Raw genomic sequence first — 16,450 nt, 5'->3', positions numbered from 1 at the left:
GTGTCATATAGTAATAGATTTTATACCTCAAAGCTGACTTTTCTCTTAAGTTAAAAATAAGGAATGCCATAAAAAGTGTGGAAATAATTGTGAGTCATGACATTGAAAGGATTTTAGGAGGCACTTGACTATTTACAAATTCAAGTTAATTTTGTACATACATGTAAAAAGTGCATCAAATATTTAAAAATCATCCTGCATGTTTCACAGGATGCAAAATTAGAACATTTTCCTTTCTGCGCATTGAGAAAAGTCTTCATGAATATTCTTTGTACTTGGGTGACTTCAGTTCAGCTTTTTCTCCATAAATTCTGTCAACCACTCCTGCTGCAGATAAAAACCTTTCAACTTCAAATTTAATATACAATATAATATCTTTACATTTGGTAATTGTCGGGTGGTAAGTCACCCTTGAGGTTTTTCATGTCTTTTCCAAAGTTAAATAAATACACACCAAGAAGATAAAAGAGTTATTGGCTACTATTTGCCTGGAGGGCAAAACCTATCCTGTACTCTTTGGAATAGATCAAATAAAGCTCACTTCATTTCTCTTTACAATTGTTTTAAAAAAAATGAGCACCAGAGCTCCTAGATCTGTGGTGGGATGACGCTGTGGACAGTGGAATGCATAGATAAAGAGAAGCCCATGCATGACAACAGTGCAGGATTTCTAAGTGAGTGTGACAGTGCTGACTTTGGGGTCATGGCATGGGACAGATCCAGTGCACTGAATAAGCCTTGCTTCAGCCGTCATGTGGAGCCATCTATGTACTGCCACTGCCATGATGGGGGAGGCAGGGGGGTGGGTGGGTTGGTCCCTGAGTGTGGCGTCCCCTGTGGAAAAAGCATCTGCTGAGCGCCATCAGCCTGCGTTACCGCTCTTCGGCCACCTTCCCGTTAGCTTCCTGCTCGTCTTTGTCTCTCCGCTTCTGCCTCCGGAAGAAGCCGAGCTGGATTAGGAAGCAGTTAAACGCAGACAGAAATTTCACATGTAGTAAAGCTACAGATCCGTGTCCTAAATGATACTCAGACTGTGCTGCACATAGACCTTATAAATGCACCATAAGTTTAGCAAGTTTCCAATACAAGACACTGTCAGTTGTGAATATATTTTTGAAGTAAATGAGTCAGCTCAAGTATTATTAATAGACTTTATGAACTTATGAAAATTGCTTTTAGCAAATTTAACCAGGATTTAATGACTTTCCTTCCCGAGAGCCTTTTCTGGGGGTATATTTTTACTTGTCACAAATGGAACAAACAGAAATGTCACAGGAGGCCAGGAGCTTTTCATCAGTCGGAGTATTTCTACCCTGAAGGTAAAAAAAAAAGCAAAATAGTGGCTGCATTAAGTCTTAATTGGCCGGGAGTCAGATTGAGTCCATCAACAGCGTCTGTGTTGACTATGAGAAAGAAACTGCTTTATTTTTTTCCTTACAAAGAGCCTCTTCATCTGAATTTAACTTGGATAAATGCGGTAAGACTCATTTAAAGTCGTTGCCATTCAGAGAGATTCCCCAGTTTTAAAATATAAACATGCCCCTATTCTAAAAACCGCTCATATTTAAGAACCACATGTGAAAATACCTTTAAATCACTGTAAAAGATCAAATTAATTTAGTTGTAGGAAACAATGCTGCTAGAATTTTAGATAAATGGAGCATATCTGCAAATATCCTGCATATACTGTGGCTCATTAGGTGATTGCCCCCCAATCCCCAAAAATAATTGTGCAAAATAAAACAACTTACCTTCCACAGAGCCAGACTGAGCAGAGCGAGCAACAACAGTCCTCCCAGCGTGCTACCAATGATAATCCAAGTAGGAATTCTGTAATCTCCTTCCTTCCTAACCTCCAATATGATCTGTCAGACACAATGAGATGAGTTAAGAAATGTTTTTTGAAAGCTGATTTGATCTTGTACTAAAGGCGAATATATTTAAAATAACAAATCAGAAAACTTCTACATGTTATGATAACATGACGGTAAATGGAAACAAGACTAAGACATGGTATCTATTAGGGGTGGGAAAAGCAAATCGAAAATCGAGATTTTTTGTTTCACAATTCTACAATAAATTTTTTTGTTAAAAAAAAAAAAATCTTTTTTTTTTCTTCAATTAAATAGAACTAATCCATCAAATTTCTGTCATTTTTATTGCTTTTATTGATCTTTTTTCATTGTCTTCTTGGGCATTATAGCAGCAGAATGATGGTCTGGATACTGTGTTGTAACTAAAATCAAGACAAATTACTAGCAAAAAGAAGTTTTATGAATTTTATTTTGTTTTTAATCTACAAAAATCATCAATATTGAACAATTTTGAGAATTGCAATTCAAATCAAATTGGCACTCAAAAAAATCGTAACCGAATCGAGACAGAAGCATATCGTCACAGCCCTAGTGTCTATAGATGGCAATATTTATATATTTGCTGCTGAGTGAGAAACAATAAAATTCTCTTGCTATTCACAGGTTCTAACTTGTATATCTTTAGTTTTATACTATTACTTTGAGACCACCTGGGCTCATCCTCCTGATTTCCTTTGTCAGTCGGTTGGTTGGGTTGGTGTTTTCCAGATGATTGGCGGCAGCTGGTCGGCGTCTCGCTGGAAACAGATACTGACCAGCTGCCTCCAGCTGGACAGTATAATAGTCTTCTTTTCATGTTAAACTTTTTTTTGTGTGTGTAGGTTTTATTTGATGATCAAAGATGTGTTTCTTTTTCTGTCACAGTTACGAAGCAGACCATAACAAGAGAAATAGGCAGAGTAACATAAAAAAACTATTCAATTTTTAAAATATTCTGAAAACTGTGTAAAATAGTTTGTAGAAAAGGGAAGATGAAGCCCTTCGGGGTTGCAATGTAATTTATTCCCGTTTTTGCATGGATGCAGAGAATACATGCCAAACTGCTGCTTGCACAGATTCTAGCTGACATATGCCTTTTTTTTTTCATCCCCAAATACACAGCTTTCTTTTGTATATACTCATTCATATCTGCCTCCATTATTAAATCTTTGAATGGCATTTTCTGAAAAGCCTGGATTATAAAGGTTTCATTTCTTTTTCATCAGTTTAATTTAACAGTTTATCTTTTGCATAACATTATTTAAAACTGTATACATATTTTAATTGGTCACTTTTGTGAACAGTCTAGTGTTCAATTGCAATTTTGATTACTTTCTTCTGAATAAATATTATCACATATACATGAGCCTGGTCTCAGTTTTCAATATAATTATTTTACTTTCATTGCTTTTTTGTTGCAAATCTTTATTATACGAACCACTATGATATGTTTCAGTAGAAAGGGTTCTGAAGTTGAAGCTCACGTAAACATAATAGCAGGTAACTGTAAGAGCGTTGGTGAACACCAATAGATGGCAGCAAAGATTAGTGTGAGAGTCCAGACTTCTACATGTTGTGCCGCTGGACCTTTCGGTCCCTAAGCTCCACACTGTTTTTGTGTTCAAATACCAACATTTACAAGGTAATTGTACTCTTACTCAGACATGTATTAACACACAATGTCATAGGACAAACTGCAAGCATGTTGCATGGTTTTTAAAGGTGGTTACTGTAAAGAAAAAGTATTATTAGCTTAACATTACATGAATTAAGTTGATTCAAATAGTTTTTCTGAACTATGTTTCATTGGGATTTTAGATGTCATGAACAACAACAGACTTAGGATATATTGGATCAAAACGGATGCTTTTATGAAGTCACTTGTGAATCGGGTCATACTCAGGGCAAAGGCAGTTTATGGCAAGGCTTGTTGTTGACTCACATGTCTGACAGGCCTCTCTTCATGTAAAAACATGGGGCTGGAAGGGGGGAGCTCCACTGAAGCACTCGTTACCAGTTCCAAGATTTTAAACTTCAGCTGGAAAGGAAATTAAAAGCCAATTTTAACAAACATGTTTGACACCTGAAACCTCTACAGAGATAAAGCTGTGTAACAGTATGTGTAGAGGCAATTATTTACAATGCATCATTTGTGTTTGGAGTTTTAACTCACAGCATGCAGTGTATCTATTCTCAATACTCCTGTGATTCTAACTGTAATTTCTCTGTAGGAAGCCACATTGACTGTACACTGGATTGGCAGGGTTAATGTGTTGGACTGGTTCTGTGTGGAGAAACAAAAGCAAAATGGTTACATGACAAAGCTGAAACAAAACATCCATCTGGGAATTTAATTTTATTGGTTTGTCCTTTACCAAGCGAGAAAAGCGTGAGAGATCCTCAGGTGATGCTCTGCTCTGAGCCACATGCTGGGGTGGTAAACAGTGTGTGCCGTCTCTCTGAGGTGGAAAATGAGTGAAAATGCTTGTTAGCTTGCATAGAAATGAGAAATAGTACTCTGAAAAAGTTAATTAACATTAAATTATAAACAAGAACATTTTTTTTTTAAAGAAATCTGTCATCACATTGTGCAAAAGCCTCACTTAGTCAAACTGATGCATTAGTTTAATGTCATTTTCCAGATAAGTGACACAGACATGAGTCAAAGTGATGAACTATATCCGAAACTAAAAGTAGTATAAGTTGACCTGGAAGACTAAAGAAACTATTGTTGAAATAGTAGCTCTCCAAACATAAGATGTCAGAAATTGCTGAAAGGATTTGTGATTTTTGAGATACAGAAGTTTTCCCTTCTTCTGTTTTGCTTTTCTTTTTCTGTAAACTCTTTTTAAAATCAAAATACTGTGATGGACGGGTGACCTGCCCAGGGTGTACCCTGCCTGTCACCCAGTAAATGCTGGGATAGATTCCAGATCCCCGCGACACTTAATTGGAACAAACAGTTAAATAAATTGATGGATGGATGGATGGAAAATTAAAATAACTGAACCTAAACTTAGTTTAAATAATTTTATATATTAATATTCACCTCAAATCAACAATAACTGGTGTGGTATGGAAAATACTAACCATTTTTTACATTTATTTAGACTTTTATACTGAAGACAATGTGGGCCAGATATTTCATGCATTGTCTCATTTGTGTCCTTTCTATTAATATTCATCTTTTCCTGCAATTCCAGCAAGATGTTCCAAAAGAGCTCCAAGCTCCAGAATTAATATGTAAATTCACAAACAAAGAACTTTTAAAATAAGCAATAATAATTCTAATATCAAGAGCTTCTTTTTAAAGAAGATTTATTTGGCAAAAAATGACAGTCAGACCATCTTTCTGCTGTCATGATGCTGGGCAGAACAAGGTTAACAAACAAACAAAAATGCTTTTACTTCATCGTAATGCTGGCATTCTTGATGGCCTGGGCTAAGAATCATCTACAATAGGTTCTCTTTTAATAGAAAGATTGGCAGTTTGATTGCAACTGTTTCAGAGTCCTTTCTTTGTGAAATGATGCACTTGTAAAGTAGGGACAGCTCAGGACTGATGTGTCTTTGAAATGCGGTTTTCCATTGTCACATGAAAATATGTGTGTCTGTCCCTGGAAACGATGTGGTTTTGAAGACAACATTTTCTGTTCTTACATCTTAATGTATTTTTTGCATTTATGGTGACATCAAAAAGGTTTTAATCCCCATTTCTGTAAAAACTGACACAAGCCCATGCCACTATAGGACCTGGGTTGTGGTGCTTTGTGTTTGGTCTGAGGACACAGTGTCCCCACCCCATAAAAGTAAAAAGGAAAAGAAAAATCTGGAATACCAATTACTCTGAATACAGCACATTACCACAAGGTGAGGATGCCTCCAAAAGTACTTACTGCCTCTGGACAAGTTTATGCCTTTTTTTTTTTTTTTTTTTAAAGCCTTTTATTTTTAGGTAAATTTGCCTAATTTATCTAAAAATGAAAAGTAATAAGTAATATTTAATAAAAAAACTAAAAAAAAACTTAAGTGTTTAAAAAGATCCCCATATGGTCATATATACAAATAATGAATGAACTATCAGAAATCACAGGTGCCCATCTACGGTCACCTTCCTTTAAATCTAAAGGAAACAAAGTATTTAAACAGATCAATTATTTTCTCATACCTTGGTTGACAGAAAGCAACTTTTCTGCCCATCTTTTCTTCCTAAAGACTCTTTCTGTGGATGCTGCTTTGTATCAAATCAGTATAGCAGTGGGTATCAACTGTTTGAAATAACTTCAGTATCTTTGTACATAATTTATTACAACAGGTTTCTCAAGTCTATTTTCTAACATAAGTGATAGCAAAGCTTGAAAAAAGGGGGGAATAAACAAAAACAGAAAAAACGGCAAATAGTGAAATAGACATCCATAATTAATAAGAAAAAAAAAAAGAAAACCAAATAATAATGATAATCATGATCAGCAGTTGGAGACACTTCCTTTACACCTTTGTGGTCTGAAACAAAAACCACTTTTCAAGGCCTACCCACTGCTGGTGGTTTTTGGGTATATTTGAAAAGTGTTATTTTACATGAATAAAAAATACACAAAGCTGAAAACATGAAATATCTTGGGTTATTGTTATCCTCACAGAAATATTTTTTTAAGGAAGAAATCACTGAATACTTTCTTCAACATAAAATTTTCCACACTGTCAACTTCTGAATATTACACCAATTCATTTCTATCATACCTTCCCGTGATACGTAGCTGGGTTAGAGCTGTATTTATAGTACTCATTTGAAACCATTTTCCAAAAGACTATAAAGAAAAATAGTTTTTTTTTTCTGAATTAGTTTCTCTTGAAACTATTGCTACTTCTAGAAAAATAAAGTAATTAAACATTAAGCTGAATTCAGGAACACAGCACTTCATTTCCGACCCTATTCCACCAAACCTAAACATAATAACTGCAGTTTTACATAAAAAGTGTCTTCTGTGTGATTTGTTACTACCCAAGTATGTTAACTAAGCATTTGTATAATATCATATCAAAAGAAGAAATATCTTTCCATATAGTTCCTGATGAATATTCTTTATTCTCTGTTCTAAATAGATCCTAAACACTTGCCTCAGATATGCAGCTTCAGCCCTTTTGCAAGATATATGTCCTCTATCATGAAGTGCATGTACCTGTTTGTGGTTTTGAAGGAAGACAGCCTTATGTGAAAAACAGTCAGACTCCAGTGTAGGAGTTTAATCATTACGTTCACATTTTCTTTTTAAAACAGTATATTTTCAGAAGCTACTTTGTTTTAATTTAGATTCACAAGATCAACATTGAGGTTCCGCTCTCACCTGGTCAATATGGAAATCAGATATCTGCAAGAGCTGGTTTCCATTTTTTGTCATTTCTGGGATCTCAATGTTTAGCTGCAGATCCCTTACTGGAAAGTATCCAAGGTTCTGGATCTGAGAGACAACAAGGGGTAAATTGGGTAAATGGTTTCCAGACAGTGTTTTTCCCGTACACTAAATTAAAGACATGGAAGTGATAACACTGGCTCTCACCTGGAAAGTAAAGTTGAAAGGAGGGCCAATAATGCCAGGCTCCTCCAGTGACAGATCCGATTTAATCTCATACCGAGTAGGATTTGAATCCCTTTAGAAGAAAATAACAAAAATAAACAAAAAAAAAAAAGAAACACAATTAACTTCATGAGCATTATAACAAAGTCCACATTCCATAATCAGTTTCTGCTATTTATTTCTCTCTTTATTTTATTCACCACTCCCTCTTCACTGCTTCCAAAACAAACTATTCACTTTTTGGAAAAAAGTCAAGAATTCAACAAACCTCATGAAGAGAAGGTCTCCTTCATATTTCAGGGAGTAATAGATATCGTTGAAATTATCGGCTGAGCTTATTTCCTCCCCATCACTGTTGAGAGAGGAAACATTTTCACTGAAATGAAACCTTTAACCTTATAATTGCAGCGTTCTAGTTTATTTTAATCTCTCCATGCATGATTTATTTATAATGTCATCCTGTTATTTTTTGGAATATCTTAGTTTAGCAAAAGAAACAAAGCACATTATGCACAAGCACACAGTCTTTCCAAAGGCAAGAAATGGATCAATTTCACACCTGCTGGCCTCCAGGATAACTCTAAGGTGATCTAAGAAGATGGTACGACTGAACTCAAACTCTAGACGAAATGACACCTACAGAGGAGAAAATTAGGATTAGAAAAATAAATCACCTATAGTACATTAAGTACAATATATTTAAAACATTTTTTAGAAGAAAAAGACCACAAGTCAGAAATGCACGTTGACACCATATGCTACTGCTGCTGTCCAGCAGGAAAGACACTGCATTTTGGATTAAGGAGTAAAATCTGTAATAAACTGCTGCAATTCCCAAGATTTGACCTCAGGCAGCTGGTTACACAGTTGGTGCTGCTTAAAGAGAGCCAGGGAAATTCCCTTAAGTTGAGGACAATGCTGACTACACACACACAAACACACACAGAGCTCCCGGAAGGAATCTGATTCAAGGCAAAACACAAAGAAAGCAGCCGTAAAGAGACAGAAACTGAGCGGTGATGGGTGTGTAAATAAATGGATCATTATAGAGGAATTCTAAACAGAAACAGAAGGAGAGCCCCTGTCTGCAGTGTGATTGGCAGCAGACAGACATAAAGAAGAGCCGAGCCGAGCCGAACATTGTTTACAGTCCTGCATACTGTAATGAAATCCTGATGGATCCAGTCTGACCACAGAGGAATGAAAAACAAAGTTACTATAGCTTCCCGCCTCCATTAAGATACACTAATCCTTGACAAACTACAGATACAGCCAAAAAAATGATGAAATCTTTCAGTCATTATCATAGTCTTATCAAGTGTTACAAGTAATATTCAGGGGAAAAAAAGATCTAATAACAGAGTGAGGTTTCTCCAGAGGGACACTAAATGAAACAAAATGTACTGATGCATGCTATCGGTATGGCTTTGGAAAACACTTTTCTGTGGCGAGGAAGCATTAGTATGCCAGTACTTAGAAACCAAGACTGTGCATGATGTTTGTCCTCCTCCTCTGAGCTGATGCAGTCTGGCCGCCTCCCTAAGCCACAATGCTTGTCAGTTGTCAAATGGCTAATTTTAGTAATTAGCATTTTTTAATCACTTCATACATTCACGAAACTCATGAACACATTTGTCATCAGTCAGTGTTGCCAGATCTTGTGAGAGAGGCAGAAACACACTGATCTGTGGATGGAGTCCAGTTCCAGTAAACCCCCCCCCCCCCCCCACAATGGACCAGCACACGCTACAGCAGGGCCTTCACAAGTGGAATCATTAACAGAGCTGCGCTTTTCCTGCTACATGTCAACATTTCAAGTGTGTTGTGAGCAATGAAAACATTCCTTCACAACTCCTTAATTCCTTAAAGTCTAATATTTGGAAGAGAAAGAAATCCATCAATACAACTTTTAATGACAATTTAAAAAAAAAAACATTATTGGGAAATGATTCTTTAAGGATTATCTATCATAAAAAACATAGATAAAGTCAGAAGGTGGCAGAATATATTGATATAGTTGTATCAAAAGGAATTAAATAAGTGTATTATTTAATTGGTGTAGACATCACAGAAGCTGTTTGCATCAAATATGATCTGTTAAACATGGATTTTGTGGTCAAAGCATTCGGTTTAATGTGCAGGCATAAAATTGTGATCATATATAGAAACATATTTTAACACAAATAAAATTAAGCAAAATACTTGTGCGTTGTTTGTTCATTGGAAATGAATGTGAAATGAAAGTGAGAATATACTTCTAATTCTAATACTTCAACTTCTAAGAATTCTAATACTTCTAAATATACACATTAATATGATTGCAGTCGAAGTAGTTTTAGTATTGTTTACTCTTTATTCGACAAGGTTATTTATGTTGTTTAAATCTCTAAAAGAAGAATAATAAATCCAGTTGAAAACACAGTAGCTATGTTTTACCTCTGATTAAATCAGCCTACAGTGATCTGATTAGATGTGTTTGCATGAACAGATTTAATGCAATCTTAAAGCTTTTGAAATACGCAAAGCCTACTAGTTTGGAAGATTCTTTTAAAAATGTTGGTCCTGAATGAGTTCCTGTTGATCTAATCATAACACCCCCCCACCCAATTCAGTTGACATGTTTACATGACATATTTTTAATTCTTACTGGATGTTTGATTGGATCAAAAGCCGTAGACTCTATGTTAACCCTTTATAGGGCACTCAGTGAAAAACGCTGAAACGAGAAATTTCAACCTCACAGTGTCCTTCTGGTATGTAACAAGACCTCCATTCTGTTGTAACATTAAAAAAAATGTTTCATGCTGAAAATAAAAGAAAACAAAGTGATCAAAAATAGTCACTTGCCCCATAAAGGGTTAATGCAGCTACTGACTTCATTTTTGCATCTGAAACATGACTCACCTGAAATTCTTACCACGCAAGTCAAGTCTTTTTTTGGATGAATTTCTATAGTTATGATCCCATCAAACCAAAGTTAATGAGCCTGCTGTAGCTCTGTGTTGTAAGGGCTGCATGTTGCATAAGATCTACTCTTTGTGCACAAGCTGGAATATCAGTGCAGTGCCTTTAAATTTCTTTCAATTGAGCCTAACGCTTTATCTTTCAGACATTTTCCTGCCCATCATTTTTAGACTTTTTTTTTTTTTTTGCCTTTGGTGTTAAGTGGAGTAAACAAGGTTATGATTAATAAGATGATGCAAAATTTTTACTTAATAGATCACTTTAAACACACACACACACACACACACACACACACACACCCACACACACACAACCCACAACAATATTCACAAGCAACTTCACAGAAAACGAGTTGACCGTGCAACAGTGTTGTCAACCTGGACTGCAAACTTAAGACCTCATTCTGCTGCAGCAGAAGTAAAATCTGCAGTTTTACAGAAAAAAAACAACAGCTGGAAAAGTTAAATAAGAGTGGTAACTGTGTTTTTTTTCCTAAAAGGCTTGTTCTATAGTTCCTTTGCTCCTCCATCTAAACAGCGGTTTGATCTGGTTTGGCAGCGACCCTGGTGTACAATCAGCCTTGTTTAACACTTGCCACATTTCTAAAAGGCTCTCGACCAGGACAGATCAGCCTTGTGGCTCTGGATGCTGTTCAGGCTGAGGGAGTGACTATAAATCACTCCAGGACATTTAAAGGGTGACCGGGTCCTCCTGGTTGAGTTGTCAGAAAAATGTGGTGATATTTTCGTTGCCTAGGAGATGAAAATTGCTTGGAATGACATGGTTGGATAACTTCATAAACTATGTCAGTACATTCTTTAGATGTACTTTGCTTATAAACATCAGGATTAAAACCAAAACTGTTGTTACGATACCAATGGAAAATGTGGCTCACATTTAAAAAAAGAAAAGAGCTGTAATTGCCTTTAATTGCACGAATGATGTACAATCAGTGTCATCCCTATCAAAGTTAATACAAACATCACCCTATTAAAAATAAAACATAATGTCCTGGCTGGAGAATCACTGGAAAGTGCAGTCTAATAAATATTGCTGACATTACAAGCCTGCGGAAAGGCTCAGAAACAAGCAGAATTTCATGTCGTGATCAGAAACAGATGGAAAAAACGCAGGTCAGAGTTTTCAACTGAGTCTCACCTGGTGCAGCACAGAGATAAAGCACGGAGAGGAGGAACACTTTCTGTTCAAAGTGGAGTCAATAAATGCAACGTTGATTTCAATGTGTTTCAGTAAATACAACAGTGCTGAAATGAGGTTCAGATATTGGAAATATATCCATACAAAGGGTTGCACTTGCACTATGATTTACTTGTTAAAACAGTGACCTCTTTATGTTCATTTATCATTATGTCTAACTCATATGCATTTAAAATAATTTAAGCAAATGTAAATTTAATAAATGTTCTTTCAGCTTTTAGTTAATCTGTTTAATGTCTGATTAATGCACAGTATATCATTTAATCATTCTAAAAGAAAGTTTAATCTGTTGTATGAATCAGTAATTTGGCCACACTAGTTAAACATTTCTCTGTAAAAGAAAGGGTTCATTGAAACATGAATAAAATTTAAACCCCCATAAACCTATACTGATTTTGACCAGTCTTAGTAAATACAGTTCTGTTACATTATGTTGACCCAAACCAATTATGTTAACTTGAAAAAGCACAATTGCTTGAAATTAAAACCAAACTGCATTTTAGGGAAAATTTGTTCCCAGATTGTTCATATGTATTTAAGACGTTATTGACTTTTTAAGCACTTTATTTATGTATAAGTAACAAGAGTTAAGGTCAAACTCAGAGCAATGTAAGCAATTTTTTTTCTATTTATTCAATTCAGTTGGTCCACAAAGTGATATGCAAAATGACTGTTTATTTTAATACCTGGAGCAGTTTAATCACTTGATAACAAATCATTATCATACATATCATGCTAGTATTTTCTTTTTTTTAGGAAATACAATAATCTTAGAAGGTCATAAAAACAAATAGAGACAAGTAATGCAGAATTTTGAACATGAAGCATTGTCTGGAACCCATATCAAAGCAAAGCAGATGAAGACGAAAGCTGATTACCATGCATATCCCTGTCCTGCTAACGATATGCTTTTGCAGCTTTAACACTTTTTAAAAAATTATGTCCACTTGTGCAAAACACCGTCACACAACGATATGCAGAAATGCATGTAAGTACACCAGTATACCAAAATACAATATATACTGGTTTCCAAAACTATCCGTTATTCACACAAAAATTACTTATGCTGACAAAACACAAGTGGCTATTCTGTTGTTTCATTTACTTACGGTTCAAATCTGATTTAAAGATAAAAACATTTCCAACAACATTCATTTAAAGCATTTTATAAGCTGATTTTCCACCTATTTTCACAAAGAAGTTTAATACTGACACTTTATATCTGATGTGATACTGAAGAAAAGACACAATCTAGGATAAAAACTGAGTTCTTTAGGGTACTTTAATGTTTTTCTATAAACTACTTCGGTACACCATGCTCATCTACAACCTACAGCACATGTTTTTGACCTCTGAAATCCAAAGTTGCCTTGCTCTTAAGTAGCAGCACAAACTGGCTGACAACCTGCGTGTGGATGTCTGTTTTAGACCAGGGGTGTAAGCAACTGAACTCTTCGTCACCTTACGGAGGAATCAGAAAAATGCAATAAAAGTTCAGTTTTATGAGATGTAATGTTCAGTTTTTTTCTGTCAGACAGATGCAGACAAAACAACTCCCATCTAAGAAACACGTGTCTTGTTTGAAGGCATTGAAATACTGGAAATAAAAAATGAAAAATTGTACAGAATACGTTATGTAAAACCTGAAAGCTGAAGGCCTATTTTGAGTTTGTTCAAAGTTTTTCAAAGTCGCACAGTCTTATATAATCCAGAGTGTTTGTCTCACCTGCGTTTTTGCTCTCATGAATGGTGCACTGACATTGCAGATCTTCTCATTCTTCAACTTGTCCTCTATGTAACACTCAATTTTGATGTCAGAGTTATCCTGAATAGAAAACATAACAATTCATTTATTTTCCACACTTTGGTGACACACATGCTGAGCATAAAAAAACTCTCTCAGCTCTAGGTTTAATCTAAAACTGTGCAGACAGTGTTGCACATTGTCATTTTTGAAAGTGAAGGAAGAGTGCGGAACCATTATGAAACTTTAATTTTTTAAAACACTCAAATAGTTAAGAATGAAGAAGAAGTACCTTGACAATAAGGCTGGAGAAACGTAGGTTTGGTGTGTAAGTGATGTTCAGGAGAACATTGTAAGCGTTCTCTCCTTTGTTCTCCAGTTTAACATCCACCACCATCCTCCTTGTGTTTGCCTCAAGCACCCTCCGAGGTCCAACAGACCCTCCTTCACTTTGATGGCGACAGAAAACCCCTCGAGACTGTACAGGGCGAGCACAGAACTGACTGGATGTCAGTTAGGAAGGAAAATAAGACAGAGTTCACTTGCCGTGTGTGTAAACTTGTCTGCCTCTTCTTGTTTGTGTGTTTGTGTACATTGTGATGAAAGTGCGAGTACCTACTTTCGAGTCATCAGGTCGGTTGTGCTCTGCAGAGACAGGTCAGGGATGCAGCGGTCATCCTCGTCACAACCGTTCCAGAAGGGAAGCTAGCAAAAATAAAAAAAGAAGAAGAAGACACGAACTTTCTGTTGTTCAAAGGATCTTTTCTTTTACTTTTGTGCTTTAACAGAATTTTGATTATTAATGAAAGTGTGTTTAAATAACTTAAAGGGAAGATGAGCTGCCATAATTTTCCTCACCTCTGTTTTCACAACAGTGGGCCAGCTTTCATCTAGAACTGGTGCCTGGTCTGGATCTTGTAGCCCAACTTGCACAGCAAACACTATGGGCCTTGCATAGTCTGTTGTCTCCTAACACAAGGAATCATGTACAAAGATTAGTGGGTAAATTTCACTTTTACATTGTGTCTATTTACTAATTTATGCTTTACTTGAATACTACCATACAAGACACACCATTGCTCAGTCTTTTGCCTGGTATAAATCCAGTCAAAGGATTTATACCAATACAGGTGACCAGTATCTGTCAGTTTGGTGACATGCACATGTGAATCCAGCTATTGTTATAGCTCAGCATAGGTGCGTAATCTGACTTAAATATGAAAAAAATCAAGAATACATTCAATTGTACAACATAAGCAACATAACTCATGGCACTGACAATGGACCAAAGTATCCACAGCATCAAATAGCAATATTAAGTCATCCATAAACACCTTCTCAAACAATTTGAGCAAGAATCAGGTTTCTGTTCACAAGTGAAGCAATTATAGCGATATTTTTCAAAAGTTCCAAAACCTGCGCAGTATCACAAATGGAAGGTCATCAAGATTGCCCTGTCCACAGTTGTAATCCAAATATGGTAAATATGGTTTTTCCAAATGGAAACAAAAATCAAAGACAAAAAAATACAATTGTTCTCATTTATCCTAATAGATGTTCATCAAGTAACACCAGAACACCAGTGAGCACGCTCACTTTCTGTACATTAGTGAAAACTTTTCCATTTTTCATCTTTTAGATTTACCATTTGTTGTTTACATATTTATATGCAATTCAAAGATGACAACATAAACAAAGTCAATGAGTCAAAGCCGGGGTAGGTAATGTTGGGGAGCTAGCAAGATGTGAAAGCGGCACGCTGTCTTGGTTATGGACGGATTTTAATTAAATCTTTGTGAGTTGTTGGAAATGTGAAAAGGAAGACCTGATTTTTATTTTGGTTGTGATCCGTATCACCGTTTAGGTCCAGGAATTTTTTAAATGCCGTGGCGGAGGTTTGCGCTCTCCGAATGCTTTTCTAGTTCGCAGCTTTTTCCAACAATAATTTTGTTTTTCTCGGCCGTTTAATGGGAGGAGGCAAATAAACCGAACCTAACTATTTTCCTTATTGTTTATGATTTAAAAATGTACAGACTACTATCAGGATGAGGAAACACTTCACTCAGAGTAAAAAAAAAAAAATGTCTCTGAGCAAGATTACCTACCCCAGCTTTAATAATAAAGAACACAGCTAAATCAATGTAAAATCACTGATAACTACGGGTAAATAACTGATCAAAATTCATCAAAATAGGATTTTGTTCCATTAAATGTGGTAAAGTCAAATCAGATTTTGAGTTATTAGTGTGCTGAAACACTGGCCGCTTGCTTTTATGCGATGTTTGCATGGCTAGTTCCGAGCCTCACCATGACGTGGAAGTAAATGTGTTGGCAGATCTCTTGTCCAGGAAGAAGCATCAGGTTTTGAGGCTGCAGCATATTCAGGTCGTCCAATATGGCTCGAGGACTGAAACGTCTCTCCACAATGGAAACATTATACCGGATGCCTGGTGGACCACATAGAGAAATAAGATTTTAAACCTTCTTTTGAAACTGTGAAAAAGTTTCTTTTTCCTTAAAAAATCTCCAGGACTGGTGCATTTCTGTTTGGTGAATGAAGATTTAATGGGAAATGTCAGCAGGAGTCTGTGATATATGACATCACTGTGTCAGAGAAACAGGATCTGAGCTTGACTCTGAACATATTATAAATGTGTGACCAAGACACACAAGAAACCAAGCCAACTGGCTTCAATATGCATCATTTCCAAACCACATTGTTGTAGAAATTTTCTATTTATTGCCCTGTGTTGTCATGGCATAGGGAAAAATGTACTAAGCCCGAAATTATGCATGTGTTGTATTCGGGGTCAATCAGAGAATCAAAAAGCTGCAGAATTCTTAATGTGCTGAGATTTTGGGAAATAGACTGACGGCTTTTCTTCTATTCTTAGCACAACTATGTTATCAGCTCGAAAGCATTCAGGTCAACACTGCTACACTTTTTCATCAGTAAAGCATGCCAAATTCCTATAAATAAGATAAAAAATGCAGATAAACACTATTTAAAATTGTGTTAACAGATATGTGCATTTCTTCAGACTAAATTTTAATGTGACAGAAAGAAAAAAAAAAACTATTTTACGCAACTGGCC

At 35.9% G+C, this 16,450-nt stretch overlaps 1 protein-coding gene across 1 annotated transcript in view; it reads right to left on the bottom strand.

Moving 5' to 3' along the window:
* The window catches only part of itga11a (integrin, alpha 11a), a gene marked incomplete at its 5' end in the record, with an annotated part of 61,642 nt that continues 45,192 nt past the window's right edge, over nt 1–16,450 (bottom strand). The window contains 14 exons of the mRNA XM_079242000.1: nt 1–950; nt 1,752–1,865; nt 3,796–3,891; nt 4,027–4,137; nt 4,229–4,312; nt 7,199–7,312; nt 7,412–7,502; nt 7,698–7,781; nt 7,989–8,065; nt 13,338–13,436; nt 13,648–13,858; nt 13,975–14,060; nt 14,214–14,324; nt 15,663–15,802. Of these exons, the coding sequence (XP_079098126.1) occupies nt 873–950; nt 1,752–1,865; nt 3,796–3,891; nt 4,027–4,137; nt 4,229–4,312; nt 7,199–7,312; nt 7,412–7,502; nt 7,698–7,781; nt 7,989–8,065; nt 13,338–13,436; nt 13,648–13,858; nt 13,975–14,060; nt 14,214–14,324; nt 15,663–15,802 (1,496 nt within the window). The 3' untranslated portion in view covers nt 1–872. The remainder of the gene's footprint in view (nt 951–1,751; nt 1,866–3,795; nt 3,892–4,026; nt 4,138–4,228; nt 4,313–7,198; nt 7,313–7,411; nt 7,503–7,697; nt 7,782–7,988; nt 8,066–13,337; nt 13,437–13,647; nt 13,859–13,974; nt 14,061–14,213; nt 14,325–15,662; nt 15,803–16,450) is intronic.

This window comes from Telmatherina bonti, assembly GCF_933228915.1.
Source record: "Telmatherina bonti genome assembly, chromosome: 1".
Classification (NCBI taxonomy): Eukaryota; Metazoa; Chordata; class Actinopteri; order Atheriniformes; family Telmatherinidae; genus Telmatherina; species Telmatherina bonti.
Note: the sequence above shows the minus strand (reverse complement) of the source record. Positions and strands in the feature narration are given on the sequence as shown.